Below are 26573 nucleotides of genomic sequence, written 5' to 3'. Positions count from 1 at the left end.
TAGTCCATAACAAAATATTTATAGAAGCAAGCCAATGTATTGGTGCCCAACCAGCATTTTAAAAAGTCTTTAAAATTATAGCTAGCTTGTTTTGGCAATTTGATGGTACATATAAAATTCATACCTAATGCTTAAAGTAATATGATCTAATAATACCTAGTTTATAAAATTATTTGCAACAAACCAAACCCAGAAGCTTTATTTTTCAAAACAAAAGTTCTGAAGCTGTGGCTTTCTAGTATTGCCCACTAATTTTTTGACCTAGTGTTTCACCATATATATTAAACTATACATTTAAGTATTAGATATTAATATTTTAATTTATTTAGGATATAATTATAATATAAATATAAGAGAGAGTTATCATCTTAAACCCAACTGCAGTTCCCAATCATTCAGTAAACATTGGTTGAGCACTTAAATAATCTCCTAAGTGCCCCAGGAGGAGGGACAAAAGAGAGCAGAGCCCCTGTCCTCAGAGAAAGCCTGGCCCACTTTGGGAACTGGCTTGTAAAGCACATGCAGGCACTTCTCACTTTCTGCATCCAATCTGTTCCTGAAATTATGTTGGGTAGTATGTTTTCAGAAAACAAGAGCCTGTATTCCATTCTTTTAAATGGGAAAACGAATGCATTACAGCAACCCCAACCAATGTCTCCAAATATCACTAAATCACTTTCTAACATGGATAACTCTCCACCTGCTTATGTCTTTGTAATAAACAGCACTTGAACACCCATGGCACAATTATCTGTACTTATTCAAGTCAGTAGTGGGTGTTTTGTATGCACCCTACCAAAACAGCAACGTGTGCTCTTCTATAAATAGGCAGAGAAATAATGTTAAAGTACTACCAATGGCATTTCATTGAATCTATGAGGTCATCAATTGTGAGATAAAGCATCACTTTACTGGTCCTTAAGAAAGAAAAAAATGCTGCAAATTACACCTTGATGGTAGACTGTAAGATTGTAATTGATGCTCCAATTATAAGGTGCATTCTAAATTCAGAAATGTTAAATTGTGATTGGGGGAGGGGAGAGTATGTCTTTAAATTGGTGAAATATGAGCAAACTGACTGGGATTGGGAGACTCAAATCTTGGGTCCAGTGAAAGGCTGTGTATCAAGGGGAAAATGAGGAAGAGGAAAGTGGTGATGCACTTCACACTTACCCACTGATAAGTAGATAAACAAGCCAGACAAGATTTAGCCCCAAAGCGCCACAGAGCTTTACCTGTATTTGGCCCACCACACCTTCGTGCAGGGTTCATGGACAACTTAACTGTTTCCACTGGCACCTATGCAGTTTCCTTAGAGTGAATCTAGATACATAGTGATTTAGGGGCAGATGTTTTTGCAAATATAAATAGTTGTTATTTATATAATGAGAATTCAGACAGTGAGAGATAAACCTTTCGTGTTTTGTGAAAATGCTATAATTGTGGGTAAAAAGGGAATGTGGGGAGAGAGCACAAAAAAAAATAATGAAAAATCCTGCTTGGGGAATATCACACAAGTCTTGAAGAAAGAGGAATGTGAATGTCTTGAAGGATGAGTCAGTGTGGGCCATGACACAGGCGATGGGGCATGGAAGTAAAGAATTTCACACAGAGAGAAAAGGAATATTCTGAGACACAGCGGCGTGGAACAGCCTGGTGCTTTGGAGACCTCTGAGGAGTCAGGGGTAGCAGATGGGGGGTGCACAGGGAGCAGCTGGAGAGGATTCTGTGAAGGCAGGCCTGGCTGCACCGTCGAGAGCTTGCATGCCCTGCAAAGAACTCAGACTTCATTATGTGGTCAGGGAAGATGCATGGGGGATTCAAATCTGAGAGTGACAAGATCGGATTTGGATTTGAGAAGTTCACTGTGGAGGTAACAGGCTTGATGCACAACAGGAGAGAGAAATTGAAGCTTCTGTCAAGAAATGTCTAACAATTTTTGTTAGAGGAATGTATTTTTTTAAGGATTTCACATATTTTATAATGTTGCTCAAGCTTGAAGGTACCCTCCAAGTAATTCCCACTCTCCAATATTTTTTTTCTAATTACCTCCCCAACTAATCCCTGCTCTGAGAAGCATTCGAGCTCCCTAAATCCCTTAGAGAGGCAAAAATAAACCATTTGGAAGATATACGTTTGTGATGCTGCACAACATCCGATGTGTTGCAGACTGTGAATTTTTCAAACAATTCTCAGTTTGTCTATTTTCCATCTGGCAAGAGACCTAGGTAAAAGTCACATGCATCCACTGAGCACTGTTGAAGTAATAAATAATAATGCTAAGACACAGTGACAGATGGGCCCTGGGAACTCAGAACCATAAATCATTCGCTCATGAAACTGTACCAGTGCATATCATTTCGTAAACTGCAAACTACTTCCCTATAAATGTCCTCAGGTAAATGTGCTTGTTTCTCTGCTTGTTAAATACTTGCATGGCAATTTAAGTTACTCTCATATACTGTATAATTGGCAGCCTTTGAGTGTTTGCCTTTATAAAAATTGACAGTCAGCTCTTGAATAACTCATCTCCCCAGCACCAGCATGCTGATTTTTGCCCATAGCTCAAGCACTCTCCGCCCTCCATTTCCTGTTAATACAACCAACAAATTAAAACCTTTCTTTCCTATTTGAGGTGTTAAAAATTCTCGAGTACCACTGGGCATTCATGTATGTTATTCTGATTGTATATTTTGGAAGCAGGTAGAAAGGACAATTTATTATTTGCCAATATTATAACTCGGGCACTAATACAGTAGGATTTTAAATGGAATCATAGCAACCTTTAACCAGCTATGGTTGAGTCCTTAAACATGCAAATTGAAACAAGAGTAAATTTGATGAATATGTCAGACACAAAATGTAATATGAGCTTATATTTCATAGTACCGGCTTTAAAAGTCTGAATGCTATTTATTAAAAAGATATTTTAGTCTTATGGGGTCTTAGTGATTATGTATGTTTAATACAATCTCAATTTTAAATCAGTCACATTTACAATTACCATATACTGCACAAATTATATAAACACGACCTAATTCCTATTTGCATGGCGTGCACCCTCTGCTATTCACACATAACCCAAGAAATATCCAAAAGTTATCTCATAATTCTGTGATCTTTCATGTTTACATAGGAAAAGATACTACCTTGAAAGGAAGTACGAACATCTTTCCCTTTCTGCCAGGAGTTTCAATTAATGGGTGGATGAATGGGTGCCTTCATGAAGCACATGAATTGACTTTTTACTGTATGCATTATAATCTACAGAACTTCTATAAGACATGGCTCATGTGCTTACCTAATAATTCATTTAACATGTGTCCAATGTCACATGCTGTGCCAGGTGCTGGGAATAGCTTCTGAAATTGTCTGAAGTCTCAAGGTGCTACTAATTTTCAGAACAGACTGAAACATTTACCATGGAGGATAGACCTGGTAAAAAATGCAACACAAAAAAAAATACGCTTAGAGAAGATTTAGGTAGGGAACCCAAACTTCATAATTATATGTGATAAGTTGAAATGGTTAAAAGATAAATTAATTAAGTCATCAAATGGGGATTTCAAAGGACTGTCCTGTAAATTACACAATAATTACATTATTTAAATACATGAACTGAGTTGCCAGTTGTTACATGATGTGCAAATTAAAGCATTGATCACAGTAGGCTGTGGACAGATAAGAGCCTAAAGGAAAAAATTGGTGCAGACTTGGGAGACTTTTTAGGAAGACAAATAATGAACACTAAAGGGCAAAAGGTTATATAAAAAAAAAAAAGATGGGGAAAATCTGAGTGTTATTGGTCTTTGTATTCCAGGACTCTAACACTGCTTATTAAAGTTTTTTATAAATATTGAATGACTCTTGGGAACCTGAACCCCAAAATAATATGGAAAATGTATGCCCAGTGGATTATTTCACATATTTTACATATTCTTATAAAAAACTAGAGGCCCAGTGCACAAATTTGTGCATGAGTGGGGTCGGGCCAGGCTGGTCGAGGGGGAGTGGCTGTGAGCAGTTGGCCAGCCGCCCTGCCCCCAATTGGGGTGGGGTGGGGGCCAATCAGGGGTGGGGCTGGCCTGGGGAGGGGCTGAGGGCAGTTGGCCAGCCAACCCTGCCCCCTGGTCAAACTCCCCATTGAACTCCTGGTTGAGGGGACAATTTGCATATTAGCCTTTTATTATATAGGATAAGAAGCCAGTTCTACTTGACCTAGTGTGTGGTGGTCTTGTTGGCTACAGGTAAATGCCACTATGAATACCTGGAAAGTCTAAATCAGAAAACACTCTAAACAAAGCAACTAAAATTACTTCCTAACTCAAAAATAGTTTTCTATGTTGTATAGCAGAAGTTTGGCTAAGCCAGTTTTCTTGTGTGTTTTTTTTTAATCTTTATTGTTGAGATTATTATAGATGTCCCTCTTTTTCCTCCGGCCCCCCTCCATAGCTCCCCTCCACCCAGTTCCCACCCCACCCCAGGCCCTCATTACCTTATTGTCTGTGTCCATAGGTAATGCATACATGCATATAAGATCTTTGTCTAATCTCTTCCCACCCCCCCCCCCGCAATACCCCCTTGCCTCTGATAATATTCAGTCTGTTCCATTTCCATTCCCCTGATTCTATTCCATTCACCAGTTTATTCTGTTCAGATTTTTTATTCATTTGATTTTTAGATTCAATTGTTACTAGATATGTATCTGTTGTTCATATTTTTTATTTTTATTTTTCTTCTTCTTCCTCTTCTTAAAGAATACCCTTCAACACTTCATATAATCCTCGTTTGGTGGTGATGAACACCTTTAGCTTTTTCTTGTCTGTGAAGCTCTTTATCTGACCTTTAATTCTAAATAGTTTTGCTGGGTAGAATAATCTGGTTGTAGGTTCTTGCTATTTATTGCTTTGAATATTTCTTGCCAATCCCTTCTGGTCTGCATCGTTTCTGTTGAGAAATCAGTTGACAGTTGTATAGGCACTCCCTTGTAGGTAACTAATTGCTTTTCTCTGGATGCTTTTAAGATTCTCTCTTTGTCTTTTGTCCTTGGCATTTTAATTATGATGTGTCTTGGTGTGGGTCTCCAGAGAGGTGCAAAGTCAGCCACTGCGTGGGGCCACCCAGCAGGAGCAACAGAGAGAGATCTGCAGATTCCTCCTCTTTGTATAGGGTTTGGAAGTGCCCAGAGGAGGCTCAGCTGTGAAGCAAGGCAGGCTGGTGCTGGTGTTGGTCTTGAGCCTTTTATTGATAGGTTTGGGGCTCCCTGACCCAGCTGCAACTTGTTTGACAGGTTTTAGCCTGAGAAAGGATAGGCCATTCATATGCAAAAGCAGTTGCACTCAGCTTGGGTGGGGTTGTAAATTGGGTGGGGTGGGGCCTCAGAATCTCCAGGGCTGAGCAAACAGAAATGGCTGCCAGTCAACCCTGCAATGAGGTCCCCGAACAGGAACAATGACGGCAGAGAGCACCTCCATCTGGAAGAAAGCTGCCCCCGCGTTCCTGCCCTGATGCCAGACAGTCTAATTTCTCCTAGTATGTGTCTGGGTCACCAAAAGCCTTGCCAGCACTGGAGCTCAGAAGAAGTGGGAGCTTGTAAATTCAGTTGGTGGTGTGGGCCTTTTAAGAGGAGCAGCTGGGTCTCCAGCAGCCTCTGTGTCACTGAGACCCAGTCCCCACTGATTTTAACAGCCCATAGTTCTTACTGCTTGTAGGGACTTCTTTTCCCAGCTCTGGGACCCTGGGCTGGGCGTCTGGTGTGGGGTTGGGACCCCTTTCTCCTCTGGGCAGTCTCTACAGAGGCAATTTCCCTCCCCCCCCCCCAAAAAAAAGCGGCATACATGGGTGCCGGATCAGCTGGCTCCTCACCTCCGCACCTCCTACCAGTCTCAGTGTGCTTTCTTCTTTACTTCTCTATGGTAAGACTTCCATTCAGTCAGCTTTCCAGCAGTTCTGGATGATGGTTGTTCTATATTTCAGTTGTAATTTTGATGTGGTTGTGGGAGGCAGCGAGTACAGGTGTTTGCCTTATGCTGTCATCTTGGTTCTCTAAGCCAGTTTTCATATCATGAGGTCATTTTAAATTAGAATGTGCTTGCATGTGTTTTTTTTTTTTACTCAGGATCCCCACCATGGTGTCTAAAATGTTTTAAAATAACCTGTCTTTTTATATAGTTGGGTCAGATTTGCAACATCAATTTTCTTAGCAAACAGATTTATATAGTAAATATGAACTAAAAATTTAGCCAATTCTCTTATTGATAGCTTTCCTTTCTTAATTTTCGAGGCCCACATTTTTCAAATTTAACTTTATTTGTGGCAACTAACAAATGATGTTTGTTAAATCTAAAATGTTCACCTTTAAAAAATTTAATTTTGAAAATCCATTTAAAAAATGGAACACATGATCATTAATCAAGAGATATGTATGGGTGTACTGTGAAAACTATATCTCTCTTGGACACTTCCATTCCCCTCCCAAGAAAACATCACTGTTTACCCTCACTTTTTACATTTTAAATAATCCTCAATATAATGGAAGCTCTCATCTTCTATCTTATTGAACATAATTCATTATTAAAGCAAATTATGAGCAATAAAAGAGGTTAATTGTATTGACACTACATATAACATTTTTCAATGACAAAAAAATAAGTAAAATAATACAGTTGAGAAAAAATACCACATAAACTCATTATTTTGAGCAGGCGTCCTCAAACTATGGCCCACGGGCCACATGCGGGTGTTTTGTTTTTTTACTTCAAAATAAGATATGTGCAGTGTTCATAGGAATTTGTTCATAGTTTTTTTTAAACTATAGTCCGGCCCTCCAATGGTCTGAGGAACAGTGAACTGGCCCCTGTTTAAAAAGTTTGAGGACCCCTGATTTTGAGTGTCTGTGCACCCAATGGTCTATAATTATCCTTTTTCCTTCCTAACATTTACTTTTAATTGTTCCTATTTTAAAACAGTTCTCTGCTGAGTCCCATAAAGTTTCAGTTTTCATTTTTGGATTTCTTTGTAGTTTTTAAACAATCACTACTATGCCTAGTTCTTAAAATGAAGATCAAGCGATATTTTTTTCTCTCTTTTTACCTAACATACAAGTAAATAACACATTTGTTTAATAAAAGTTAATTTGAAAATATACACTCTTATTTTTCTGCATAACATTTACTGTATAATCTTCATTTTTAAAAAATTAACTGTGAATGTAAGTTACATAAGGATAGGAGTTCTTGTGGGGTTTTTTATTCCACTCCTTTATCACCAGTGCCTTGAGTACTGCCTAATGCAGAGAGGTGTTCTATACATGGAGTGAAGGAATTGAATGAATGAATGAACAAATAAAAAATTGGTTTATGTATTAAACAACTCAAGGAAATCTTCAAAGCACAACTTTAATTTGTATTCCATTATTTTTTGGATGTTAATAAAAATTAGGCTCAGAGAAAATTATATGTAGATTTTAATTAATTTATATTTTCAGTTAGTTGTGTAATATACAAGACAAATATGATGCCCATGGCAATAGATGCCTTGTGAGGTTCTGAAGACAGATATAATATTCTTAAATTATTTGTTCTATATTTAATGTGTGTGCATGTGTGTATATGACCAGCAGCATCCTTAAATGCAGTTTTTCTCTTCATCAGGTTTAAATCATCATATAATGATCAAAGCACTTAATTTAATAGGGTCATTGCCTTCTTAGTTACCCAGACCCCAAGCCTCAGAGTTTGCTTTCATATCTCTTTTGTATCTTCTTAATACACACCACATTTGGTTGATTCTCTTGCCACTGATAAAATTATTTGTGCATTCATTGGGAACTAGCATTGTTTTCTCTAAACTCTCCATAAAATTAATCTTATCTCTCCAACCTCATTTTTAGCTTTATTATGTTACTTGCCTATATATTAGCTAGTTGTGTACATAATTTTTTCTACACAAAATTGGGGTGTGTGTTTCTGACTATACAGCTTCTTGAGAAAAGTCATTATGCATCCTCTTCTGTAAAATAGATGTTTACCCAGTGTCCACTACATTTGTGGTTTATCATACTATTAGTTTTGCAAACAGCATAAAATATTTCTGGAAACTTCTTGGAGAAACTTTGATAACTGATTTGTTACTAAGGGTAGAAGGTTCTGAAAATTATTTTATTTTTTTAAATATCCTGTAATATATCTTACCATTTTATTTTAAATCTTGGGATTATGTCCCTGTTTTTATTTTCTATGTGGATGCAATCATGGCAGTAATGACAGATATGATGGAATTCAGAATAGAGTTTCATGTATTCTGCAGAAGGAATGACAGTGCAATGTTCCTAAGAAAGCAAAGGCCTTTCTATTCAATGCTTTCAATTCTATCTTCTTGGGGTTTTTTGTTTTATTATTCCAAAGGAAAATTTTTCTAAAATTTCAATTTTATAAATAACTAGAGGCCCGGTGCATGAAATTCGTGCATGGGGGCGGGGTGTGCCTCAGCCCAGCCTGCACCCTCTCCAATCTGGGACATCCCTCTCATAATCCAAAACTGCTGGCTCCCAACCGCTTGCCTGCCTGCCTTCCTGATTGCCCCTAACCGCTTCTGCCTGCCAGCCTGATCACCCCCTAACCACTCCCCTGCCAGCATGATCAATGCCTAACTGCTCCCCTGCCATCCTGTTTGCCGCTAACTGCCCTCCCCTGCAGGCCTGGTCACCCCTAACTGCCCTCCCCTGCCGGCTTGGTTGCCCCTAACTGCCCTCCCCTGCTGGCCTGGTCACCCCCCAACTGCCCTCCCCTGCTGGCCGGGTCCCTTCCAACTGCCCTTCCCTGCTGGTCTGATGGCCCACAACTGCCCTCCCCTGCTGGCCATCTTGTGTCCACATGGGGGCGGCCATCTTTGACCACATGGGGGCAGCCATCTTGTGTGTTGGAGTGATGGTCAATTTGCATATTACCTCCTTATTATATAGGATAAGAATCCTAATGTCAGAGTAGATTCACTATTCAAAAATGAAAGTGGTATATCTTGTGTATCGTTTTTTAACATGTATAATCTCAATTAAAGTCAGTATATATTTTCTTTGAAAATGAAGACAAATTTCTTCTTCACTTTTAGTTTAGCTTGAGGTGAAGTTCTGGTTAATATTCTACAGATGGTGGTTGATCCCCAGGTTTAAAGGCCTTTACACTGACCTCTGTGTGCTCTTTAGGTAGACAGTTTACGACCAAGCTGCCTATTGAATAGAATGGCCTTTGGTTCTTTAAATGATAGAATTTGTGTGGCTAAGAGAAAAAGTTGTGATGTTTTCCCTTTGCATACATTTAAATTTTTTATACAAATTTCTGCAGTTACTTGTGTTTTATAAGTTAAATTATTATCCTCATACATAATGTCATTTAAAGTGCTAAAGGTATTCTTTTTGAAAATCTGCTTAATTATAATATAAAAATTGTGGATGGGTTTTACTGAATTAACACTTGACTATTTCCTCCACAGATATTTTTGAAATTATTCCTTTTGCCTGATAACATCATGTGAAATTTATTTTTAGGGGGATACTTCCTACTTGAAAGATCGCTGGTGTGTTTTTGATGGATTTATGGTCTTTTGCCTTTGGGTTTCACTGGTGTTGCAGGTAATTAAAAACTTTTAAATTACAAGGGAGTAGTTTCCAAAATTTGCATTGAAAATCTAACTAGATATATAAAAGCATATATATCCAATGCCATTGTATAATTTTCTACAACATTGTTATTTTAAATGTTTATAAATAAAAAGCCTAACATTTTAATCATTGTCAATCACATTTGTGAAATGATTCTTAATAAGAAATGAAAATCAATACTATAAGAAATTGCTTTTTATTGAACAGGTATACAAATATAGTCATGAAGAGAAAGGAAAGAACATGGGTTAAGATTTTAGTATTTGTGGAATAAAAAGAAATGGGGTACATATATTTAAAAGTTCTAAAGGAGGAATTTTGTTGGAAAATAGTAGAACTCATTCCCATGCATTCAATCAGTCTTAATTTTGCATTTAACTAAAGTAACTATAATCTTCATGAAAACATTCAGAATAAAATAAATTCACAGTACATTCTGCAAATTTATTCTAGTGCTTATTGATAAGCTGTCTTTGTTTTTACAAAGCTCACCTATCTAACAGCCTAATTTATCCTGCATAGTAATGTGTTCTTTTCCACTTAATAACTATTGTATGATTGACAAACATTTTCCAATTATTACTTCACCTCTTAGTAAATGGTACATTTTTTTCACATTTTCTAATAATACTTTTAATCCTGTCTCCATTACTTCATTTTCTAAATATTCAAAAAGTTTCACCAAACAACATGCTTAGTTAGGAAGACTTAGCACACTTTTTCTATATTCTAAGTTGGCACTTGTTTTTGTAATAAAACCTGTGCCTTGATGAATTATACAAGATTAAGAAAATGAAGAAGATTAACGGCACTTTCATTAGCTTATGATTTGTTTCTCCTAAGAGAGCGGTAGCTTCTAGAGGTACTCAAAAGAAAATTGATTTCAGTAGAAAAAAATGTAGGGCAAAGTTTAGGGGACAGGATGCACCTCCCGATGCTGTCTATATGTGTCACCACTACAAACCATGCTAAGAGAAAGTCTAAATTTGTTTATCCACCTTTAAATTTACAGGTGTTTGAAATTGCTGATATAGTTGATCAGATGTCACCTTGGGGCATGTTGCGGATCCCAAGGCCACTAATTATGATCCGAGCATTCCGAATTTATTTCCGATTTGAACTACCGAGGACCAGGATCACAAATATTTTAAAGTAAGCACTACTTTCACATAAGTTAAGGGGAGGAAGTTTATGACTTTTTAAAAGTAAGTTTTACCTATTTTATGTATTTTTCCCCCTAGGCGATCAGGAGAACAAATATGGAGTGTTTCAATTTTCTTACTTTTCTTTCTGCTTCTTTATGGAATTTTAGGAGTTCAAATGTTTGGAACATTTACCTATCACTGTGTAGTAAATGACACGAAACCAGGGTAAGTTTATTTCCCAACTGCATTTTAATCTAGGTGTTTAACAAGGATGTTTTTGCAATTCTCATGGGAAAAACCTCCGTATCTAAAAATTTTAGAAGTTTTTATGTGCTCTCTCTTCTATTTTCTCTGCTTCCTTAAAATTGTTTTGTCCAATTCTTAACACAAGTATTCAAGACAAGCCAAACTGAAAAATCTAACCTCTTGGGAGAGTAGATTAAGCAAATTTATTTTTTAAAATATATTATTGTTTTCAGAGAGGAAGGGAGAAGGAGAGAAAGAGAGAAACATCAATGATGAGAGAATCATTGATTAGCTCCCTCCTGCACGCCCCGTACTGGGGATCAGCCCTGCAACCTGGGCATGTGCCTGGACTGGGAATCAAATCATGACCTCCTGGTTCATAGGTCGATGCTCAACCATGAGCTACATGGCCCAGCTAGATTAAGCAAATTTGAGGAATACATTTAGAAAATTTCCTCAGTGTGGCAGAATTCCATCAGAGTAAAATAAGAAGGGGATGGAAAATGGTATACTACTTCAAAAAACAATTGGCCAGTTTCTTAAACATTGAATGTACACCTACCATATACCCCATTCATTCCATTCTAAACAAATTGTAGTTATATCCACATAATGAACACTATTTAGCAATAAGTAGTATGAGATATTGTTATAAACAATACCTTGGATGAACCTCAAAATAAAACCAGATGAAAAAGATCACATATTCTCTGGTTTCATTTATATAAAATTTTAGAAAATGCAAACTTATCTACAATGATAGAAAGGACATCAGAGGTTGCCTGGGAGATAAGGGTTGGAATAGAAAAAGGAATTACCAAGGGGCACAAGCAAACCTTTGGGATTGATCAGTATGTTTATTACCCTGATGATGTTTCTATACATATGTGTGGTAGATTAACCAAACTGTACATTTTTAATACTGGATGGGACAGAAGTAGGTTTATAATTATATAGAAAATGACACAATAATTAATAGTAGTAATACAAGAATAAACTGTTTTGTGTGCTCACAACTGTAAACCGCTTTTGCCCCATCCTATATGTACAGTTTATTTTCAGTATACCTTGCTAAAACTGTTTGGAATTGTTTTAGTGTGAAGCAGAAATCGAATTTTCTTCATAAGGTCAATTCAGTTGTCCTAGCACTATTTATTATGTGCTATTACTTGCTGAATTTGATACTACCTTTATAATTTATGAATTCCCTGTCTATATTTGGGTCTGTACCTCTGGCTGCTATTTTGCTGGATTGATCTATTTGACTATCTCTTCATCAATATCACTCTCTGAAACTCATCGAAATTACAACCTGGCTTTATGCATGGGATCACAATTCTGATTCCCAGTCTTACAGGCTCAGGCCCCTGTCTTCTGCCTCACGTGCCATTAAAATCCAAGCTCCTGGATACTGGATACTTAGTTCTCATTCATAACATTTTTGCCAACTCATGTACTTCCCTAGTTTTTAATTCCCTCTTATGTTTTGACATTTTGGAATGTGTTTTTCTTTCTTGTGAGCCTAGGAATTTTTAAATGTTATCATTTATCCAGGAGTTGTTGTTTGTAGTGGAGGGAGTGGAATTTAATGTCGCCCATCTTGCCAGAACTAGCACGTTGGCACCCATAGCAATTTTTTTTTTCTATTTTTCTCATGACACTGTGAGGTCCTTGAGGACACATACGGCAAAGAGTGGAGAATATTCATTTTTTTATTGCCAGTACCTGGTATCCTAGCACAGAATAACTACCTGGTAGCTATTTATTGAAGGCATGGTTGATGATAGATGACATTTAGACAAATAATAGTATGGCACATTGATAAAGAAGAGGGAATAAAAAAAAAACAGAGAAAGAAAAGCAAATTGCTAAAGGGACAAAGGAGACATAGTGAAAATATTGAAAAGCAATGTTAAAATTAGAGAAAAGCAATAGATGGTACAAACACAGGGTAGGAAAGTTGAAGGAAGTGGTAAAGGAATTGACTGTGTGAGCGACAGAAGAGACAAATGTGTGAACAATATCTGTAGGCAGGTGTTTTTTTAAGTGTATGTAGGCTGTAGAATATGTCTGGACTATTCCATGAATGAATGTGAAGATGGAAAAGATGTTGTGTGGGTTGAAGGCGATAGATATAAAGGTGAAGAACCGAGAAAGCTTCTGACTAAGAAAGCAATTGTGTTATAGCAGCAGTGAGTATAGGAGGCTGGTTTAAACTTATCATTTCATTGAAAACCAAGTCCGAATTTGAGAATTCAAATACTTGTTAACACAACTGAAGGATCAGGTATCATGCTGGCAAGCTACACTTTGTCACATAAAATATAATACCGATTGGGAAGACACACGTGAGTACCTCTGAACTCACAGCCCTTGAATGACTTTAGTTAAGTACTCTTCACACAGCTCCTTACGATACTCAGTATGAAGAAATAAATGTCTTTGAAAAAAATATTAAAAGACCTTTTGTATTCTGAATATTAGCTCCAGTTCATTACTTTATCCGAAAAGTTGAGTTCACTTTGAAAAATTACATAAATGTTGGCAGAATTTTCTCGAGTTACTCGAGACATAACAGTTATGAGGGAATGTCTGCATTTTCTCTCTTTTATCTGAAAAATCTGCCCAGTAGCATTATGTACATAGACATATGTTCTGCCTTCTCTGTATGTGATTCTTAGTTTATTAGTTGAGGAGAAAATGAATAACTAGCCACATGGTAGTAGTGTTGTTCATTAAAAATTTTTCATAAGTGTGATGGTTTATTTCAAGGAGCAGTCATTATACCATTTTTCTTTTAATTTTCAGTTTAGTAATAGCTGAGTTTTGAAGTTCCACGCATAAGCAGAAAAACTGTTGATAGCATTTTACTATTATTTCTAGCCCAGACATTAATTTACCTATTTTTAAAACACTTTTAGTTCAAAATAAAATGTTCAAAATAAAAGTGAAATGCATAAAATTCCAATTAAAATTTTCCCAACTTTTTTCTTTTGTTGCTTCTTAGTTAGGAATTTCTCTGAGCTAGATGTTAAGCTGCAGTATTCTATGTCCAGCAATCAGTTTTGCCTGTGGTGTCATGACCTCATTAATTGTTGTCCTTTAAAAATTGTTCCAATTTCTGCTTAATTGATTCGCATGCACTATACCCAAATTTTGGGAGAGTTTTCAGGCACAGAGGTGTCTGTTCAGAAAACTATATGTCCTGGATTCCACAGCTCACCTCTGGAATTGATTATGCTTAATCTGTGAGGCAAACAAGATTAATAAATAAACAACACAATACACATGCTTGTGCTTTTAAATGGAGCTGATTTCTTTTGAAGCAGACAGAAGGGAAGCATAGCTATGTCCTCAAAAACATTATTAGTAAAGCTTTAGAGTCTTCTCCAATAATGAGTGGCGACCCATGGAAATTATGGAACAAGTAAAGCAGTTCATAAGCTAAAGAAAGTTGCAAAGAGCAATGTCCTGTGGCAGAAACAGATGTACAAAACACCAGACGTGATGGCAGAAGTCTTCCTTAAAGAGGAAAGTGCAAAAAAGAACTGGTAGTGAAATAGAAAAGATGAAGACTTACTTCACCTTATTATTATTCCTTATTATTATTCCTATTCATGGCTGAGTGTCTAATAATAAAATCTTATTCCCAAGAATGAGATGAGAAAAACTTTAAGGTATGTAAACCTTTACTATGTGAAAGTATAGATAGTATAACTTAATACTTTTAGTGTAGAGTAGTCTATATAAAATTTTACTATACAAAGAACATAATTCAACCAGAAGTTCAAGTAAATATTTGTGATGGCTGGACCATTAGCTTTAAGTCCCAGAGGTATGGAACCATATATCACAGATGCACTGAACAATACTGATGCGTCCCTATTGTGTCAGATTAATTACTAATAGTTTCTTTTTTTCATCTCAGGAGAGTCTCAGTTTAGACAAAACACTCTATGATCACCCTGCCCAAGGGCAGCATGTAGGGCTTGTTATTTTATAAAACACTAAGACTTGGACTAGAGAAAATATAATGTTGTTTTTGGGGAGTTTTCTATTTCTGGTCCAAATAAAACTTAAGTTTACTCTTTAGGGATAACTCAAAAATAAATAAATTATTGTCTTAAAATTATGTTTACAAAATAATGAGTTTTTTTAATGGAAAGCTCAGAAGAATTAAAAATAGAAACAGTGGATCATTGAATACTAAATTTTAATTAATGAACATTATCAAGAAAGAATTTTGTAGGGTACATAAAATCGTAAGTGCCTCAAATTTATGCAAAGGTCTGTGAAATCTTCATTTATAGTTAAACTTCCTTTGAAAGGTGAAGAGCGAGATTGCTACATTTAACTTCCAGAACTCATGCAGAGATATCTGCCAATTGGGAAACATAAGAACAATTTCGATAAATGCATATTGGAAATATTTTCTCTAAAATATTTAAGTAAGAAGTGAAAATACTCTGATGGTGCATGTAGATTTCTAATTAAATTAGTAGAAACATTTTTAGAGAATCTATTATATCTTAGCTTATTTTTCTTATATACTTGATTTTTGGAACAGGAATTCTGAAAGGAATTATTTGCTCCATTTTTCATATGAGGACACAGTCCCCAAGTGGTTAAAAATGTGTCCATGTGATAAGTGAGAGAGCCACGATTTGAACTCATATCTAATTTCCAAGTCCGTATTTATTCAGCCAGTTGAGTAATTTCTGCAATAATCTAATGCACCTACAGATCAACATGCACATACATAAACTTTTTATAATGTGTGTATAGAGAAAATTAATATACATATGACATCTTTGCTCTTCACCTTACAAAGTAAGTTTAAATATAAATCAAGATTTCACAGACCTTTGCATGAATTTGAGGCACTTACAATTTTATGTATCCTACAAAATTCTTTCTTGATAATGTCCATTAATTAAAATTTAATATTCTATGTTCCACTGTTTCTATTTTTAATTCTTCTATCTCTATGTAGATGTGATAGTGTCTGAATCTATGAAATAGTGATATGAAACATATTGTATTACTCCATATATCTTTTTTAAAATTGTTATGTATACCCATCTCAAATATGTGGACCACTTGAATCACCAATTAAATCAGCCTTTCATTGTGATAACTTAAAAATTAATAACAAACATAAGAAAATATTTCAAAATAATCCTAATTCCCACATAAAAATTAATATCAATTTGATTTCCACTGAAATAGTAAAAACATTTGCTAGTCTTCAGTATAATAAAAGAGAACCCTACAGTTTGAAAAAGGTTCTAAAAGTGATTTTTTTGATCAAGTACAACATAACACTTCTTTTGATCTTATGTTTACTTAACCCCAAAAGAAAAATATAAGATCATAAGTTTCTTATTTATTACAAGTGTTAAATAACCTTTATTGAACAATTGATGTAGGTTATTTTCTTATTTAATTCTCATGAAAGCCTGATAAGTCATGTTATCTTTTGACATTCATATTTTATAGCCAAGGTAATTGAAGCTCAATAAGGTTAAATTAGATGTTCATGCTGAAACAGAGGTAGAAACAGAATTTAAGCCCAGTTCTCTATGACACCAATTTCTAGACTTATAAATATTCAATTGTAATTGGTCAAAATATACAATGATCTTCAACACATGTATATCCAAAGTATTTGAATAAAATATTAGTTACAAGAAGCCCATGCTTAGGAAAGAAGTTATAAATGGGCCATATGAGTAAGTTGTCCAGGTTGCTTATTTTAGGACTGAATTCTGAAATGATGTATTGGAACTTCTGGATGTACTATGTGAATGTGAAATGAGGAGCCCTGCCAATTCAGCCCCTCGCAGTGGTGTTTACTGTAGTTGTTCCTGTAGAAATCATATGTAACATGGTTTTGATATCTCAGGTTCAATAGGACCAGCCAGCTCCATGCCCCCCTCCTCCTCCCCTTCATTGAAGCCACAATGACATTCAGTGACAGTACCAGCACTACCTGCACATCTTTGGAATTCATTTCTAGGATAAGATCTCTTTGATAGAGAAAATCTCCTGGGGAACTTGGTAAATATGCAGACTCCAAGCTCGGTCTGTGGATTCGTATTTATGGGGCTGAGTTAGTCAGAACCTGACCTGGTTAGTAAGCAGTGATTTAAAACCTTAGTTTTACACTAAAATTCTCACAGATATGTTATAGCGTAGAACACAAAATTTGCATGGCTTTTTAAAAGATAAATCTTGAGCATGGAAACATGGAACAGACTGATGAATCTCAGAGGGAAGGGGGGGTGAGGCAGAGGGGGTGGGAAGAGATTAACCAAAGATCTTATATGCATACTAGTAGCCCGTTTGCACGAAGATTCCTGCAATAGACCTTCATTCACCTGGCTGCCTGCATCAGTTTTCTGCCGGCACCGGGGACCCAGGCCTTGGCTGTGGCCACTGCCTTCTGCCTTCTTTCAGGGTCCGGGCTTGGCCCCGGGCGGTGGCCTTGGGCTCGGCCGCACCCAACATCCCTGCTAAGGATCGAAGGAGCCGACCCCCAGTGGTTTCCTGTGATCCGTGCAGGCTCCCCGCTCGTGCCCAAGGCCGGGAAAGCCTTGGGCTCTGCCACACCCCAACGTCCCTGCAAAGGTTTCCTGGTGGGCGTGGTTGGTGGGCGTGGCTTGGGCATAGCGAAGGTGCGGTCAATTTGCATATTTGTCTATTATAAGGTAAGACTAGCGGTCCGTTGCATGATATTCATGCAAGAATAGGCCTTCTTCCCCTGGCTTCACTCCCAGCCGCCCAGGAGCCGGCATGTCCTCGCTCCCGGCCCACCCGGGAGCCGGCAAGTCCCTGCTCCCCGGCCACCTGGGAGCCAGCAAGTCCTCACTTCTGTCTGGAGCATCACTCCAGTAGCTCCCTCCGCCGCCCCCCTTCCCCTCATAGCAGGCTTCATGCCACTCTGCACCTGCATATGCAAATTAACCTTCATCTTTGTTGGGTTAATTTGCATACTCACTCTGATTGGCTGTGGGCGTAGCAGAGTGATGGTTAATTTGCATGTTTCTCTTTTATTAGGTAGGACATACATTATCTATGGACTCAGACAATAGTTTGGTGAAGGCCTGGGGTGGGGCAGGAGCCAGGTGGAAGGAGGCAATGGGTGGGGAAGGGAGACATCTGCAATACTATCAACAATAAAGATTTTTAAAAAAAGAGAGATAAATCACGAGTTTTCAAAGAAATGCTAAGCTTTCAGTCAGCCGCTTGAGCTTCCTCTTCCCTTAAGTCTATTTACCTGGGAATGTCTAAGAAGCACCAGGGGTAATTAGTCTCTTATTATTCTCGCAGAGAAGCAGGTTGTTCATGTGTTCTGGGAACTGCAGAGCAATCATCTCAGTTCTATTCATTCAGTGACTCACATAATTTTAGGTATAGTGATTGTGGGTAAGTGCACTTCATGGTTGAGGACTTCTGGGGATAGGAAATTTGGAGCTCTCTAAATTCTTCCCTGGCCTTCACTTTTTTTTTTTTAGCTTTTTACTTATTTTATTTTATTTTTCAACTATAGTTTACATCCAATATTATATTGTATTAGTTTCAGGTGTACAGCATAAATAAACAAAATTGAAACAGACTCATAGATACAGAAAACCGACTGATGGTTGAGAGAGGGAGGAATGGGGTGGGTGAGTAAAAAAAGGTGAAGGAATTAAGAAGTACAAATTAATAGTTACAAAATAGTCCTGGGGATGTAAAGTAAAGGATGGAAATATAATCAATAATATTGTAATACCTATGTATGGTGCCAGGTGGGTACTAGAAATATGGGAGGATCACGTTGTAATGTATATGATTGTCTGGCCTTCACTTTTAATGTAGCTACATGTTCTTACCATTGTGGAGTCCATGGCTTCATTTGACCATCCCAAAAGGATGGGAGCCTGTTGAGGTGGGAAAAATTGTTGCTCTTCAGCCATACACTCAACCAAACCACCTCTGAAAAGCACAAATGTATTTTGAGCTCTTAATATGTATGAGGCACTTTAGATTCATAGTTGCTAATTCATAAAGTGATCTTATACATTGGGTATGCTAATCCTCATGAAAGAAGGGAGGAAATAGCTCCTTGCTACACATTAATTATTTGGTGAAATCACCAACTAAAGTCCTATCTGCTTGGCCTCATATTCTGATGACTTTTTTCCATCATGCCAACTCATTCCTTATAGATAACTCCTAGCCCTGGATCTTCTAGTTCCCAAAGCAAAAAGAGAAGAGTTATTGCTTGAGAAGCTCTTGGCCTAGATTTGAAATGTCAAGGGTAGTAGATTTGTATAAAACCTCAAAACAGGTTTCATATTTTCAATTTGGAGCTGATCAGTGTTCCCTCTGTGTCCCGATAGTTTACTTTTCTAAAATAATATTTTTAAATGTATTCTTTGTCTCATCCTGCCTCACATGCCAGTCTCCTGGCTCCTGTCATGTGGGTTGTCCTTTATCCATGTTGGCAAAGTAGTGAGTGATATAGTTAAGGAAGTAAACTTGGGGAAAATATATAATTTTAAAAACTATACAGATATAACAAAGTGAAAAGACTATGTAAATTTAAAAAAATAAATAAAATAGCGTATTGTCATTCAAATTTTGGTTCATGATGAATTCAGTTCCTTATGGCTTTGACAATTTAGCCATTCGGGAAAGGATGAGGAAAAAAATCATATTAAAATATTCTCTGTTTAACAGTAAGAAGAAATTTATTTTTTAATTTCTTAGAAAATGGGCCAGATTTACTTGTTTATAAAAAGAGGTGTGATGTCAATATTATTTTCTGCCTCAGACTATTTATCTTATCTTTTAGTCCCTCTAAAAGTCCAGGCAGAGTAATTAAAAGTTTTCAAAAATCAATAAATAGTTTCATCTCTGCAAATTCCAAGGTGGGATTAGTTTCTGAAAGCAACCAGCTATAGAATTCGCCAGGCCAAATCCTAAGAGTTTTTAATTAGTCCTGAAAGAGGAGTCCAAAACAAAGCCAGCTGATTCTTGGAGTAAACCTGAAAGGTGGATAACAGCCAGAGCAAGGTCACTGCCAGCATGTGCAATGAGAGGCACAATTCATGCCACCACTCATAGTGAGACAAGCTATGACCAAAGGTATCAAAGGCCATATTCACTATTCTCCCAGGTGTGAAGATTGTGTGTGTGCCCTTTTCCCCAATATCCAAATCTCTGAGTATGTAGTTAATAATTTATTATTTTATGGTAATAGCTGTTTATTTACAACCCTGGAGAAAAAGCTGTGAATAGCTACACCCACCAATGAAAGAGTAAAATTGTTGTTCTTTTCCTCTTCCTGCCTTTTCTTTCTCTGTGTCCTGGGCAAACAGGCTTTGACATTTCCACTTTCCAGACGCTGTTTTCTAGTGTCTGCTAATCCTTTAATAGTTACTCCAAGTATCACCCATACAGGAAGGTTTTCCCAGTACCACTCACCATTCACCACCAGTATCATACGTAATGTTTCTATGTTCTGCTTTTGTAACACCATGTGCATAGAGATCTATTTTAAAGCATTCCTCATGCTCTACTATGGGCATTATTTTTCTGTGCTCTTTCTCACATTAGGCAATAAAGTCTGTGAGCTGGAAATACCTCAGCCATCTCTATTCCCAGCATGCGGTGTGGCATAGAATAGACTTGTCAAAAATAATTATTTTGAGTGAATGACCAGACAAATGAAATAAAGTTATGCCACTAAGAAAATGAAAAAAAAAAAATTCTGGAAAGGGCTGAATGGTAATAAGTGTAGTTATTGTGATAGGTAGACAGACATGAGTAGAGCAAGGACTATGAGCTGGGTACCGAAGGTCACCAGGATGAAAAGGCCCAGGTGTCTAGCAATGGAAAATCAATTGTAGGGTGGGACCTTGCCCCTAGAGTGACTTTTCCTCCCATAGCATATCACAGATCATGACGTGTGGACCCCCTGACTTTTCCTCTCTAGAGATAACATCTAGGCCTCAGTTGTATTTCAGCTCCAGGCCCAGATAAGCAACCAGGCAAAGCTGACATCAGAACCAGCTGCATGGAATAATGACCTCATGCCTTGGTGCTGGCCAATCAATCAGTGGAGTCTACAACCCTGAATGGACACTCCTGGAAAGCTACTGAATATTCTGTTAAGATCTTTCCCTGGGACCTCCCCTAAAATCTCCACCCTTAGAATGGAGGACTCAGTGTGCTCATGAGTGACAGTAATTATAAAAGGTCAACACTAAACTCGTTGCAGTAAGCAGTGACAGCAGTTTGATATCAGTAGAGAAAGATGATGTCAGGGATAAAGAAAAATTTGAACATAACGTCTTGAGCTATTGCATTTGGCATTGGTGAGTCTTATGGACAGATGAGGACAGAACACAATGGGGCACATGGTTTCACTCTAATCATTTACCTTTTCTTTTATATGAATGTGTTATGAGGTCATTCAGGGAATTGTTTTTTTTAAAAGGCTGCTCAAATGGTTGAAGTGAGTTGCCTGAGGTAATTAAGTTGGTTAGTCACTGAAGTGAGATGATACTCCTTGTGTCCCAATATATTGGTCAATGCTCTGTGCTATAAGGAATAATAACTTAAAATCATAAAACTCTGAAGTACTGAGAATTTGTTTGGAGCTGTTATTAAACAGTTTCAGCAACAAGCTGAAAGTATATTTTCTTGGATATCAAACTTCTACATATGTTATTTGTAAATAGATAATATATATATGCCAGACAGATAATTGAAGCCTTTTGAAAAACAATTAACTGCTCTGAGGGATTCCAGTACTTGTTTTGAAACATGGGAACTACTAAAGCCAGAAATTTTTTTTAAAAAAATTGAAAAAGTATGCCTATTTTTAGTTATAACAAGAAAAAAAATGTATAAAAATGCCAGGATCCAATTGTTGAAGAGTTTTCACCTGTGATTACTTTACAAATAAATAAATTAATTGATTAATTCACCATAGATTTAAATATTGATGAAAAGAAGGACATTTATTTATTTGCTCAGAAAACAATTATTAACCATTTACTATGTATTAGTCAGGGTCCTTTAGAGAAACAGAATAAATAGGGTGTATATATAACGTGAAAGAGATTTATTTTAAGGAATTAGCTCATGAGATTGTGGAGCAGCAAGATCAAACTTTTCAGAGCAGGCTAACAAGCTGGAAATGCATCAGGTGTTGAATGCAGTCTGAGTCCAGAGGCAGCCTGAAGGTAGAATTCCTTCCTCTTTGGATGACTTCAGTCTTTTTCCCCTTGATGCCTTCAACTAATAGGATGAGACTACACACATTATGAAAGGTAATCTGCTTTACTCACAGCCTACTGGTTTAAATATTAATCACATCTCAAACATACCTTCACAACAGCCTCAAGACTGGGCATCACAACAATGGTCCCCCAAACAGCTGGGCACCACAGTGTAATTAAGTTCACACATAAACTGAACCATCACAAACTATGTGTCAGGGACTTTATAGAATTGGCATCTACATCCAATGAATAAATGAGCACACAAACATGAATTACACATGTGCCAGGTGCCAGAAATAAAAAGTGTGGTTGCTTTGAGAAATTACAGCAGGAAACCCGAACCCAATCATAGAGATTTGGAGTGATATTCAGGCTGAAAAAGTGATGTTCAGGCTGGGCCTGAAGGTTAATACACGGATTAACCAGGTTAAGATGAGAGGAGAGGTTTCCCATCAGAGGAAAAGGCCTTGAAATAGAAGGAGCACACCAAGAGCTGGGAGGCCAATATGGTTGGGCACTAGGACACTTGGGGGAAGGGGAGGAGCCATATCTTCAGTGTCTTATAAATCATATTAAAGATTTGCCACTGACAGACTTAATGTAAGATAGTGATGGTGAATAGTCTCTCTATATGCTTTGTGGCAAATGGACTGGAAAAGCTGAGTGGATGCAGGATGACCAGAGTTGAATTAACTCAAAATATATTTTGGGAGATATTTAGAGGAACATAATGACTAATTATGAGGGTTGGTGAAGTAGGTATTAGAGGTGATTCTAGATTTCAAACTTGCTCAACCCTGGATGATGGTGCAACTCAATGAGAGGAAATGATGAAAGAGTCAGAGTTCACTGTGGGGTTAGAGTGATTAGTACTTGTGCTGGGGCCACCTGGAGTGATCTAATAGGCAGTTGGACATGCAGCTCTGAGACTATACTGACACCTAGGACAAGAGCGAATTGAAACTTTGGAAGTGGATCTGATTGCATAGGTAGAGAACGTCATGGAAAAGAGAGGAAGGCCAAGGACCAAGGTCAGAGAAAACTCAGTATTTAAAGTTCCATTATAGGAGGAGGAGATAGAAAAGGAGAATGATCTGAGAATTATGGACAAAACTGGCATCTTTAAAGCCAGCATCTCTGTAGCACTCTGAGCCTTCCTTTCATAGCCACATGTCTCTCTAACCACAACTAGAAAACGTTTTTGATTTTTAAGGACTCGTGATCAGTTGGACCCACCTAGCTAATCCACAGTAATCACCCAAGCTCAGGATTTTTAGCTTTGCTCACATCTGTAACCTTAATCCCCTTTTGTCTTGTAATTTAAAATATTCACAGGAGATTAGAACGTGGACATCTTTAGGGGGTCATTGTTTGACTTACTACCAAAACAACTATTCGGAACACTATTGAGAGGTCACAGAAGATAAAAACTAAAAATTTTCTAATTGGATGTAGCATGTGGAAACAAACAAGAGCAATTCCAGTGGGATGGAGATCATGAAAATAGGCTGAAAATTAAATTAGGGAGATTACAAGTAGATAGTTTTTGGTGTGTGTTTGTTTTGTGTTTTTTTTTTCAAGAAATCTGACTATGAGTAAGAAATGCAGCTCTTGAAACCCACTTAAGTATGAAGGGTTATTTATTTTGAGAATCATTGTCTGTATTAGGATTTGGCTGGTTGGAGCCAGAATTCTACCCCGCTAATTCCAGAGAGCTTCTTGTTCTATCATGAATATCTGAGGAAAAATGAACAAGGGAATCATTAAAAATCAATAAATAAAAATAAAACCTGGAAGATTTCTTGTTAACTGAGAAAATGTAAGATAAGTAATATTTATTCTGAAACTTTTTATGTTCATTTCTATTTTTGAAAGGGGTTATTATGTGGTTTTAAATACATGTGTTCCAGAGCAGTTAATCATCTAATAAATGTGTCCTTAAGAAGAATTTGCTAATAGCTTGATGTTGGCAAAAATAATGTGTTTCACATCTGCTGCCTCTGGAACCCAAAGATTTCAAAATAATATCTGTGCTGGAAAGAGCTGTGCTTAAAATGAGAATTGGTCTTAATATGAAGGAAAAATGGAGTAAAAAAGGAAAAAATACTCTAATATTTATAAATTAATGAAATCATAAGCATGATAGTTAAAAATTATTGCATGATTAACTTACTCTCAGCAATATTCTGAGAGTTGTGCATAAGCTCATTACAGTAAATCACTAAAACACCCTTACAGCCCTGGCTAATGTGGCTCAGTCAGTTGAGCATCGTCCCATGCACCAAAAGGTTACAGAACATCAATGTCTCTCTCTCTCTCTCTCTCTCTCTCTCTCTCTCTCTATATATATATATATATATATATATATATATATATATATACATATACATATATATATATTTATATATGTATATATATACATATATATATATATATAATATATATAATCTCTATGTCTATCTCTGTGTCTATCTCTATGTCTATCTCTGTCTATCATCTCTATCTCTCTTTTCCCCTCTCTCTGAAAATTGATGAAAGCATGTCCTCAGGTGATGATTAAAAAAATTCTCTCCCCTGCAAAGTAGGTGCAGTTGTGGAAACTGAGGCAGTACTAGTACACACCAGAACTATGGTCTTAATCTATGCAGTTTACCAATATCTTAACAATAGGGAACAATAATAACAATAACAATAGGGAACACCTGGCACTTATTGTCTACCAAGTACTCATTTTAAGTACTTTACAGATGTAAATCATTACATTTTCACCTCAGCTTTATAAGGTAGATATTTTCCTGCCATCTCACAGATAAGAAACCGAGGCACAGATAGGTGAAGTCATGTGGCTCCAGAGTCCAGTTTTCTATCCAAATATCTGAAAGATGATTTTAAAAAGTTTTTATCATGTAGTCATTGTCTCTTCAGACATTGTGGCTATTGTCTTTTTGAAGTACTGGCAATGAAAAAATTATTAATTTTGATGGGCTACTAAAATGTTTCCTCTCTGAACTTCACCTTACCTCCCTCATGTATAAAGTATTGGGTGATCTGTAAAGTTTTTTTCAGCTGTATAATTCTGTGAACATATGCTTTCAGTATCACATGCCAAAATTCCTTCTATACTTTTGACAAGTATCTATGGTTGTGTTTTTACATGCCAGGATTCATGCTGCATTTTATTGTTAAAATGATGAATAGTTATTTGTAACTAGAGGCCTGGTGCATGAATTCGTGTACCAGTGGGTTCCCTCAACCTGGCCTGTGGGATCAGGCCGAAACCCGCTCTCTGACATCCCCCGAGGGGTGCTGGATTGAGAGAGGGCACAGGCCAGGCCAAGGGACTCCACCAGTGCACGATTGGGGGCCGGGGAGGGATGCAGGAGGTTGGCCTGATGGGGAGGAACCACAGGAAGGCTCCAGGGCATGTCCAGCCTGTCTCGCTCAGTCCTAACCTACCAGTCATAGTGTCTGCCCTCTGGTGGTCAGTGCATGTCATAGCAAGGGGTTGAGCAGCCTTAGCATATCATTAGCCTATTATGCTTTGATTGGTTGAGCGGTCGACTGGATGACTGGATACTTAGCATATTAGGCTTTTATTATATAGGATAGGATTTTTTCTAAGGTGATGATTTTGATCTCTGTAAAGTCTTTGAGCATGTTGACCACAACCACCTTCTTGAAACACTTGAACCTTTTGGATTTGATGACAAACACATTCTAGACTTTCCTCCTACCTCTTGGGCTGTGACTTCTCATTCCCATTTCAGGCTCTTTCTCATCGGCTCCTATGTTTCAGGGAACTATTCTTCCTTTGGTAAACTCATGATTTCTAAGGATTTTAAATTATCATCTGCATGGTGATTTTTGTTCCTCTTTAATATCTATTTCAATATCTATTATATAGGGTAAGCATTTATTGAGCAATTGCAATATGCTAAGAGCTATGCTGAGTGCATTACTAAGTGTAATTTTTCTTAATTCTCACATAGCTTCCCTGTTAATTATGATTACTCTCCCTATTTTACCCAGGAGGAAAATGAGCTTAGAAACACCCAAAACTTTAATCAGGTCATACAACCTGTAAATGGCAGAGCTTGGGATCAAATCCAGAAAGACTTACTCTGAAACTCTGAAGCCCTGTCTCCTTACCACTTTATTCTTCTGTGTGAGGTGTGGGTACCACACCAGAAACAGAGAGTCATATTCAACCTCAGTGAAAATGGATCATTTGGCCTAGGTATAGAA

General features: G+C 37.2%; 1 protein-coding gene across 3 annotated transcripts in view; it reads left to right on the top strand.

The window, feature by feature from the left end:
- Positions 1-26573, top strand: part of NALCN (sodium leak channel, non-selective) — a 278126-nt gene that overhangs the window by 13018 nt on the left and 238535 nt on the right. For all 3 annotated transcript variants that reach the window (XM_054720257.1, XM_054720255.1, XM_028148874.2), the window contains exons 3-5: positions 9545-9628; positions 10671-10810; positions 10900-11028. In XM_054720257.1, coding sequence (XP_054576232.1) covers positions 9545-9628; positions 10671-10810; positions 10900-11028 — 353 coding nt within the window. The remainder of the gene's footprint in view (positions 1-9544; positions 9629-10670; positions 10811-10899; positions 11029-26573) is intronic.

This window comes from Eptesicus fuscus, chromosome 8, assembly GCF_027574615.1.
Source record: "Eptesicus fuscus isolate TK198812 chromosome 8, DD_ASM_mEF_20220401, whole genome shotgun sequence".
Classification (NCBI taxonomy): Eukaryota; Metazoa; Chordata; class Mammalia; order Chiroptera; family Vespertilionidae; genus Eptesicus; species Eptesicus fuscus.
Note: the sequence above shows the minus strand (reverse complement) of the source record. Positions and strands in the feature narration are given on the sequence as shown.